This window comes from Rhamphochromis longiceps, linkage group LG1 (genome assembly GCF_057381845.1).
Source record: "Rhamphochromis longiceps isolate RC_006_pf linkage group LG1, R_longiceps_female_GT1.1, whole genome shotgun sequence".
Classification (NCBI taxonomy): domain Eukaryota; kingdom Metazoa; phylum Chordata; class Actinopteri; order Cichliformes; family Cichlidae; genus Rhamphochromis; species Rhamphochromis longiceps.
The window spans coordinates 7,948,727-7,959,209 of record NC_140557.1 but is presented as its reverse complement, the minus strand read 5'-3'; the positions used below and the strand labels follow the sequence as shown (position 1 = coordinate 7,959,209).

At 38.3% G+C, this 10,483-nt stretch overlaps 1 protein-coding gene across 1 annotated transcript; it reads left to right on the top strand.

The window, feature by feature from the left end:
• Nucleotides 1-246: 246 nt before the first annotated feature.
• ap3s2 (adaptor related protein complex 3 subunit sigma 2) lies at nt 247-10,342 on the top strand. Its single transcript, XM_085419671.1, has 6 exons — nt 247-432; nt 3,288-3,379; nt 3,856-3,967; nt 6,580-6,651; nt 7,798-7,905; nt 9,341-10,342. The coding sequence occupies exons 1-6, from the start codon at nt 364-366 to the stop codon at nt 9,464-9,466; spliced, it is 579 nt and encodes a 192-aa protein (XP_085275797.1). The 5' UTR covers nt 247-363; the 3' UTR covers nt 9,467-10,342.
• Nucleotides 10,343-10,483: the final 141 nt, after the last annotated feature.

Sequence of the window (10,483 nt, the reverse complement as noted above, 5' to 3'; positions counted from 1 at the left end):
CAGTGTGGTCTTCTGCTGTTTTAAGGTTTAATGTGATGTGCATTCAGACCTGGTTTTGTTGTATATTAGTTTAGCTTTCAGCCATAAATCAGCAACACTACAACAAACGTACTTGCTCAGGTTTTTGGTTTATTGACGTTAATTATTTCTTGGATAGCCTGTATGGCAGACAGACCCAGAACGAAAATCTATGCGGAACCTTTTGTCATGAGCGGGTCTGGCTGACCGCTGCGGTGCAACCGGATGTAGCTGAACGAGAGATCCGGTTGCAGGGAGCTCGGAAGCTAACGTCGAGCAGAGAGTCAAAATCGTAACATTTTGAGAATTTTCCACGCTGTACTTTGATAACGCCAAAGAACAGAGATGATTAAAGCCATATTAATTTTTAACAACCACGGGAAGCCGCGGCTGATCAGATTCTATCAGTATTTTGTGAGTATTGTAGCAAATACTGCTGAAACAATTTGTTTACCTTACAATCTGTATTTGATTAGCGTTTGTGACCTTTCGTGTAATGAGCAGCACCACATATATTTCAGAGATCCTGACATATTATGAGATATTTTCCTGTAGCCAAGTAAAACTATTAGCGGATCACGTGAGCAAGAAAGGGAACAAACTTGGAGCTCAGTCACTCTTCAGTTTTACTTCCTTTCTATTAAAATAGACCTCTCTCTATATAAAAGTATATAGGCGTTATATAATGAAGGAGCAGCTATCTGTGAAGATAAATCCACTTAAATCGTACATATGTATGTATTAGCCGGACTATCTGTCCTGAAATCACTGACTTTGCTTCATCCTTGTCTGTTTAATTACATAACATACAACATAAATAAATGGTTTTACCAGGAGAACTCTTTTATCATAGTTATCAAAACTCATTTAAAAATGGCGGCTGTGCTTCAGTGACTGCAGATTTGTCTGTAAGTAGGTTTATTTAATTTGTTTACTGTATAATAGAAATCAAGTAGACTTGCCTCTAAAACATATGATGTGGGTTTATATCATCTTATATATTTTTATTTATAAATATAAAAATTATGACAGTATGGAGTGTACTTTAGTCATGGGAAAGGAATTAGGATTTTATTATGCCCAGTGTATACAAGTCATTGCTTATTTATCTGGTGTCATTTACCCTAACATCATTTTGCTAATATGTGCTAATATCACAAAAAATAATATCTTAAACACACGATGTAGACTAAAGGCAACAGGTGTATATGTGTGTAAGCAGTGTGTAGGATGTAAGCTATACACTTAGAGGGATCTTTCCGTATCTACAGTTTGTATTCCATTCAAGTGTTTCTTGGATGCAAAGTGGTTTTAAAGAAAGTAACCAATTAACTCTAAGTAGGCTTGCATGCAAATTTTATATAAAGTCAGCAAGCACAAGGCTTAGGTGATTTGTCTTAGGTTCATATTCCTATTTTAAGGTTCATAATTCAATTAAAATGTATCTATATAATGACAATTTACAGCATCAGGCAGCTCAAGACACTTCATACTGCAAGGTAAAGACCCCAACGTTAAGACAATTCCTATTAGTAAGCGCTTGGCAACACTGGGAAGAGGGCGATCACTTTTAACATTTAAATGACATCAAAGTTGCTGACAGCTGCAGGGAACACGAGGAATAAAGTTACTCCTCATTAGAGCTGGGCGATATATCGAGTTTTTAAAAAATATCGATATATTTTTATACGAGATATAAGATGTGACCATATCCTTTATATCGATATAGTCTATGTTACGTTATAATTATACTTGTGGAGCCGCAAGTTTGCCTCTCTTTCGTCCACTTTCGTCTTTACGCAACGTTACTCGGCCTCGCCTCTCCTTCACTGAACACAACTCCCCCTCCTCCCCCATCGCTTCACCTGCAGGAAGCGACAAGATGAACACGACAAATCTCCGTTAACGAGTTACTGCGCATGGCCCCGTGCGTGGGGCTGGACGGCGTCAACGTGTTAGCTAGCTAACCACGCTAACGAGCTAACCACGCTAACGCCATGCAGCCCAGAGGTGCTGCACGGACTAAAATCCTTGCATTCTCTCAAAAGTTGACAGCGCGCCTTATGTATGAATTCTGGTTGTGCTTGATGGCCGCGAACCGATTTTATGTGGTACACGGCGCTCAGCAATCTGTCCAAAAATGTTTTAGTACGACTTTGATAAGCTACGGAGCTGCACCGCTTGATGGATTGTCGGAGCATTACGGCTGAGCCTCGCGGAGTGATATGTACTGTGCTTCAACGTAATATTACCCTACTGTGTATAAGGACCATAAATGGCACCAAGAGACGTGGTTGCGAAGCGGATTACAAACTCAATGCTGTCAGTCACGCAGTACAAGTTGGGAACAGAGCAGCTGTGAAATCTGTCTTTGTTATTGTGCTCGTCTTTTAGTTTACATTTTGACTGCACAATTGTGAGCTTTTTGTTATGCACAAAAACAACATTGTTTTCTTTTATTTATGGAGCATTATTATTTAATAAATGCTCATAATTTATTTTTGAGTAAATTTTATGTACATCTGCTCTATGTTAATAAAAGTGCCTGTGTGACATCTGGGACACAGCTTTGACTAAGAACTCTCTTTTTGTTCTTACTTTATGGCTTTAAAAAATATATATCGAGATATATATCTTATATCGCCATCCAGCTAAAAAATATCGAGATATGAATTTTGGGTCATATCGCCCAGCCCTACTCCTCATGATCTATTTACTTACTGATGTACATAAGAGAATGAACCTCAGTGAGCTATCAGGTTACTGAGGTTCACAGGCTTTTCCTGGAGTGATGACATTATTTTAGAGAAAATTGATTAGTCAGTGTGAGGTAGTTTTGTGTGTGTTCATGAGTTATTACAAAGTGAGCCACCTTCCTATCAGGTTTTAACCCCTGTGGGGTTAAAACCTGAAGTTACCTGGCTAAATCCCTAATCCTTCCATGAAGTGTAGGCCTCTGCTCCACTCTTTAAACCAACTGATGGCATCTCTAAATAGTCATGTGCATTTTTTTTCTCCATTATTTTATATTGATAAAACTTATTGTATAGGACAGCAAATATATCAAATCTGTGATGGAGCAATATTGGCTAACCGATATATTGTTCAGGTCCTACTGTAGAGGTTTTACTTCTTAACGTGGTTAAAAATAAGTAAAAGTCTAAGTAATGCGTTATTGGCAAATATATTTAGACTTTTTAAAATTAATTTCTATTTATTTATTTTGACAATTATGGAGTTAATGGAGTTTGTAACGTATTTGCTTGCAGGCGGAGGACATGCAGCAGCAGATCATTCGGGAGACTTTTCATTTGGTATCTAAAAGAGATGACAACGTCTGCAACTTCTTGGAGGGTGGAAGGTAAGTCAGGTGTTCTTTTATGCAATTCTGTTTGTATCACAGGTTACAATAAAACAAATCCTCTATATATGCATGTGTGTACTCTAAGTACAGCTATAAATGACTGCTTAGCTAGGCACAGCTGTCACAAAAGCTGGTTTAATAGATCTCTGTCAGAGTGTCTTGATACATGCTCACCTGGGATCTCTGTCAGAGGCAGAGAGGCACACTTGTTGTTTGACTAGTTGTGTGTTGTCACATTTTAATTCGACAAATACTAACTGTTGTAAATCCTGAGCCAGGTTTGGGCATTCTGACATTACTTTACAGCAGCTGTGGATGCAGTGGTCTAGCTTTAACCACTAGATGGAGACAAATATTCAAAAGTCTCCATCATATCTTTCAAGTGAATTAACAGAAAACAAGTTTAGTCTATTTCAGAATGAAGCTACTCCTGAATGCCTTTTGAAGTTGTTCTTTTTTTAATCTCCTTTCAGTCTCATTGGTGGCTCTGACTACAAGCTGATTTACCGACACTACGCCACTCTATACTTTGTTTTTTGTGTCGACTCATCGGAGAGCGAGCTCGGCATATTGGACCTGATCCAGGTCAGCTGCTCTTTTGTTGAATGGCTCTTTGGAAATATTTGACATGGAATCACACAACCACTACACCAGGCTTGTAAAGCAGACACTTGACCCTGGAGCAAAAAGTACAATTGCAGGGTGTCTACTGGTCCTTAAATACACAAATATCCATTAAAGGCCTTAGGAGTATTAACTCTCAAGCATTCAAACTATTCTAGTTACAAAAATGACCAGGTGGGATCATTCGTCAGTTTCTGTTTCTGTTTAGAATACATATGTTCTTTTCCTTATCTATAATATATATTCTAAAATATTCTAAAAAATTAATTCTGGTTTTCAGTCATAAGGGTAAGAGTTATCAGTGTTGAATACTGTGCCATGAGACTTGAGGTGGGTTCTGGCAGGTTTATAAGAGGTGCCAAATTTAACGAATTATCATTTTATCTTCACACGGACAATTTCCAGCTTAGGTGAAATGATGAATGATAGCTGTGAGTGTGTTATGTAAAACAATCTAGTAATGGATGGGAAGAAGTAAATATCGCTTTTCTTCACATTTAAACTATCAACACATGTGACTAATTGGTGTTTTATTGTGAAAATACTGACTGCAAGAAAGATGAAAACAAATTAGTTGCGACTGTGTTTCAACCAGTTTGCTTCTTTGGTGAGTCAATCAGTGAAAACTCAGTCAAAAGCCTGAAAGAATAATATTGAAGATTTTTAAACCGAAATGACAAAGTCAAAACCTAAAACAACTTAGGCCAATAAAATAACAGATCTCACTTTAATAGAAAATTAAACAAACAAACAAAAAAGAAAAAGCCAAGAGAACACTGATTTAAAATCTTAATGTGTTCTTATCGCGTCCATTGTCACTGGTCTGTTAAATTAGTCACCTAGGTATGCAGTCTGCTTCTACAAACATTTGTGAAAAAATTTGTGAAAAAAGTTGCCAACTCTCTGCAGAGTCTGTCGCTGCAGACCTCCAAACTAAATGTGGCCTTCAGATTAACTCAAGAACAGTGCACAGGGAGCTTCAACGAATGGGTTTCTGTGTCTGAGCAGGTGCATATATGCCTTACATCACCAAGTGCAATGCAAAGCATTGGATGGAGTGGTGTAAAGACTAGACTAGACTGGACTAGAGCAGTGGAGGTGTGTTGTCTTTTGTGACAAATCATGCTTCTCTGTCTGGCAATCTGATAGATGAGTCTGGGTTTGGCGGTTTCCAGGAGAACGGTCCTTGTCTGACTGCACTTTGCCAAGTGTAAAGGTAGACACACGGGTGGGTGGGGGTGTTTATCGTGCAGGGTTGTTTTTCAGGAGTTGGGCACGGCCTCTGAGTTCCAGTGAAACAAACTGTTAATCCTTTGGCATACCAAGATGTTTTGGACAATTCCATGCTCCTAACTTTGTGGGAACAGTTTGGGGATTGCCACTTCCTGTTCCAACATGACTGCACCTAATAGAACACCTCCGAGATTAGAGTGGAGACTGTGAGCCAGACCTTCTTGTCCAACATCAGCGTCTGACCTCACAAATGCACATGTGGAAAAATCGTCAAAAAGTCCCATAAACACACTCCTTAACCTTGTGGAAAGCCTCCCAGAAGAGTTGAAGCTGTTGTAGCTGCAAAGAATGGGCTGACATAAAATTAAACCCTTTGGATTAAGAATGGGATTTCACTCAAGTTCATATGAATGTGAAGGCAGACAAATGAATACTTTTGGCAACAAGGTGTATGATACAAGAAAGAGCCTACTGAGTGAAATCTTACAAATAAATCCCTCTGTTATTATGCTTCTGTCAGCAGAGTTGAAACAGATGTGAGAGGTGAGAGGCACAGTTATTTGGATGACCTCAGCTAATGGATGAATCCAAACACTGTGTTGATCCAAACTGAATTCAAGCAGAAATGATTCGAGGAAATTCTTTCAGCATCTATTGCAAGCATGGATGCATTCCAGCAGCTAACAGAGAAACATTTTTTTGCAGTGAGGTGTTTAGGATTATGCCACTTTTCAATCAGAACTGGTGTATCCACATTTTATCTTATCACTCAGATTACTGTTCCGTTCAGCCGAAAAGTGTTGAAGTTTGGGAATGCGTCTGTGAAAACACACTGTACAACACTCACTGTTCTCTGTGTTCTCAGTATTCTAAGATGCTGCTGCTTTAACAATAAATGGCTTAACATGATTGCGTTATTTTGTTTACATCCAAGATTAATGAACAAATTTGGACAATGTTTATAAACTGAACCATTTAAAAACAAATTCCTTTTACTGTATTTTAAACTGACATCAGTAAATTTTCACTTTTTTATGTCTTAAATTTCCTTTGGTGGTTGTGTTAAAGAAGTAACTTGTTAAAAAGAAAGCCTGTTATCTCAGATACAGGCTGTACAGACCTCTCAACAACATTACTACGCAAAGTGCTGATGCACTCACTTTGATTCGGGCTGACATCTGGCTTCACAGCTTTATTGTCCCTTTGGGAAATTTGGAAGTTGTTCTACATTTGGCCTGTGACCATCTTAACTGTATGTACTTAATCAGCACTCAGACAGTAATACAAATCTGTTATTGAAAATATTTCCCGTTTTGACCCCATTGTTCTCTTCACTGCAGGTGTTTGTGGAAACGTTGGATAAATGCTTCGAAAATGTCTGCGAACTAGACCTCATATTCCACATGGATAAGGTAAGTGGGGGATAGGGATGCATTTCTGTAGAGCTGCAAGTATTAGTTGAATAATTGCTCAATAAAACGAAATGTGTCAGTAAATGTTTTCAGCTTTCCAAATGTGCGAATGTGGTTTCTGGCAGTTTTTTGGCAAAAAGAGCCGTCTCAATTTTCAAGAATTTTAAAGACAGTGATATAAAATGTTTAAAAAAAGCACTGGTCAGGCACAGCTTAGTGGGTCTGTCTTGTATTAAAAGCACAGAGTAAGAGTAGGCTTCCATATCGGAGCAACATACACTGGTGTTTCGAACTTGTGGGAAACTGTCCATAAATATTTGAATGTGACATTAACATGCTGCCATTACAGAATAAACGCTGTCTTGATATTGACGGTAAAGCTGTAGCAGAATAATTGTGTAGGAGCTGTATTCATGGACAGCTTTTTTCTTTTTACCCATTCAATGAAAAGGTTGAGATAAAAGGGAACTTTGTGTTTATGACTGCACTGTAGGCCTGACCCTCAGGTAATGTGCAGTCTATTAGTCTTAGCTGTGCAGCCAGATGCTTTTTTGGAACAGCCTCTTTACTTAACCTTTTCACCTCAGAAATTAATGATTGCATTTCAAATAATATATATCACAGTACATAATAAAGATTTTTAAAACTGTGTGCAGGGCTTCTTTAGAATTGAAGATGTGTGTATGTGCTTCAGGCTACATTTAAATCTGTTTTTCTCTTCTTCTGAGCCTAGCTAGATGTGTTGCTGGAAACTAATCAGACACATCCCCGGCCATCTTGATTGAATTTTCCCAGCAGGAAATGGATGTCATGTGGTGTTGTTAGGTTTGGCCTAAGGAATTTTCCCAAAGTGAAACCTGGAAGTATTTCTTCTTGAAAGAAAAACATGTTCTTGTACATCTCTGGAGGATAGACGCAACTAACCTACATGGCATTGTAAAAATGTCATTGATACTTACAGTCAGGGGTTTAAAAGAGGCTGACAGATTTGCAGTAGAAGACAGTTTTATGCTGCTGTAAGCATTTTGTGCCCACAGGAATTCAAACATCTGAAGGTTGTGATGGAAAGCTGCTTTGCTTTCCAACTAAACTGCATGCATTTCAGCATTGCTTAGTTTTAATTGCCGTGCTTTGCTCTTTCTGCAGGTCCATTACATTTTGCAGGAGGTGGTGATGGGAGGGATGGTGCTGGAGACTAACATGAATGAGATTGTAGCTCAGGTGGAGGTGCAGAACCGCATGGAGAAGTCAGAGGTCAGATCCGTTCTGTTAAAGGAGCGCACTTGAGGGTTATTGCATGTTTTAGCTTGAAAACAGAAACTCTTGTGAACCCCTAAAATTAATCCTTCATAATAACTTTGGTAATTGAACTTTAAGTAATAATGATTTACTGTTAGCATAGAATGAATTACAAGTAATTGATTTGCAAACCTTCTATAAACATTAATTGATGGTTCTTGTAAAGTTACACTTGCTGATTATGAAACTTTGTAAATGTTTAATGTAAACATGATTTAAATGGTTGTTTTAGAACCAAAACTGATGTTTATAATACTGGAATTTGTAAGTAGGCAAGTAGCGGTGTTGCATTGTTGTGAGAGTTGGCGTACTGTTTTGGTCACCATTCAGAAATTGTGGTTTAGTTGCAATATCTCTTGTCACAATGTGTTGGAAAATGATGCACCAAGGGCGTCTAAATGTGTGTTTTTATTTAACTAATTTTTAGAATAAGAGCACTGTGAGCACTCACTTGACTAAAGAGACTATTTGCACTGAGCGTCCACTCATAATACTAAGAAGTTAGTCTTACTGTAATATACGAAACCTCTTTTTCTGCAAACTCACCCTACATGATCAGGAGTTGTGCAACCAAAATTAGCACACGTGCATATCTTAAGCCCCTGAAGTATCTATATTAGACATTATGATCTTATCATGTTGCATCCAATTTTAGGTTAAAATGACTCATTTGTAGTGTTTTTGCACCTATAACACCTTATAAATAATTTTAATTTCACGACAATAACAATAATCGAATTTATATTAAAAAACCTGAATGTTGCCTGATGTGTTATGACATCATCGCATTGCTAACAGCCCACTACCAGCTGGCTAAAATCCTACACCAGATGGCACGGGTATGTACAAGTAGACAGAAATATAACTCCTATACAAGGTAAGATTACGTCTGCTTTAAGATTAGCTTTTCAGATTAAGATGACCTTACTTTAAAAATGCTTCATGTAAAGGTGCACCACAAATAAAACTACTGTAAACAAAAGGAGATTTTACACAGCACACTTGCAGCGATTTGTATTTCCTTGGGTATTGAGCAAATCGTCTCACCGAGCCAAAACAGGACCGTAGCAGTTCAGTTAGACTTTGAAATGGTCAAGAATAGCCCTTTATTGTCATTGTACATGTACACGAAATTATGGGAATCAAAGCGTGAACACAGTGTCAGTCTGACTGAATGAGGTTAATGAGGTTCTCATTCAGTCACATGATCCTTTCATAGTAAAGTCTATATACACAACATGTGTAACTTAACACTGTTGCAGTTTTACTACAGGATTTCCCCCCGCAGATGCTTAGACTTGTGCCATTACAGCAGTATTAAAGATGAAACGTGATGATTCCACACACGAAGCCTTTAAAGGTGTTTTCTGTGCCATGTTTCTCTGGGCAGGGAGGTCTGTCAGCGGCTCCAGCTCGTGCTGTCTCTGCTGTGAAGAACATGAACCTGCCCGAGATTCCCCGCAACATCAACATTGGAGACATCAATATCAAAGTGCCGAGCCTCTCCCCATTCTGAACAGCTTTCCCGCTGAGCTCTGCGGGGCTGGTGCACTACTGATATAGTCCTTCTCCACCCAGCTCTCTGGTCAAAACTGAGAACACTGTTTTGTTTATTTTTAATAAATGTACCACAAAACCACATAAGTTTACTTTCACCTTTATTCCTGTATGTATGGGAGGTAAACTGTAAGTGATATTTGATGTCTGTTGTATCCATGTTACAGATTATTTGAAGGATTTGCACAATGATATAAGGTTTGATTCTAGAAAGCATTACGCGTGCTGTTATTATATATGTACTATTGTTTGTGGGGATTTTGGGGCCACCCGATTTACCTTCCTTTTCTAAAGGATAAATAAATGATGTCTTAGCCATGTGTATTTTTCTACACAGCTCTCCCAAATCTGTTTTCAAAGCATTCCCTCCTTTCTGGATTGAGTTTCTGGACTACATTCAGTTCACTGAAATATGATCTTAGGCTTCTGTTTCTGGCAAACTTATTGGTTCTTGCCACTTATCCAATTTCTCTTGTTTTTATTTTCCATCTCCTTTATATATTTTCCCCCTGATGTCTTTGCGATTTGTGACTAATGGTGTCATTCTCCAGGGTGCAGAACATGCAAATGATGTTTGGTTATGCCCAAATTTTTAATGTGCTACTGCAAGATCTTGCCAAAATCTGTTAGGAGAGACAGCAGAGTGCAATGACTATAACCATTTTTGGATCATTGAAATGTTTGTATAAAGTATATTTGTGTCTCTTTGGCTGTATTTAGTGGTCAGGTATGTTCAAATTAAGACTTTTATTATGAAATCCTTTTTAGGAAGGAAATGTGTCCTGGTGTCAAAGACCTTTCTTGCGAAGGTAAATTAAATGAATGAAAATTGAAATCCCTGTGGCTGTGCTTTATTCGGTTTGCATATAACAAACCTTGAGTTTTTCGTGGATATTAGCAGGTAAGCTGAGGCACTGGGGCTGGGGTTTATGTGCGTCATATGAAACCTTAATCAGAATGATCAGGACACTCTGTA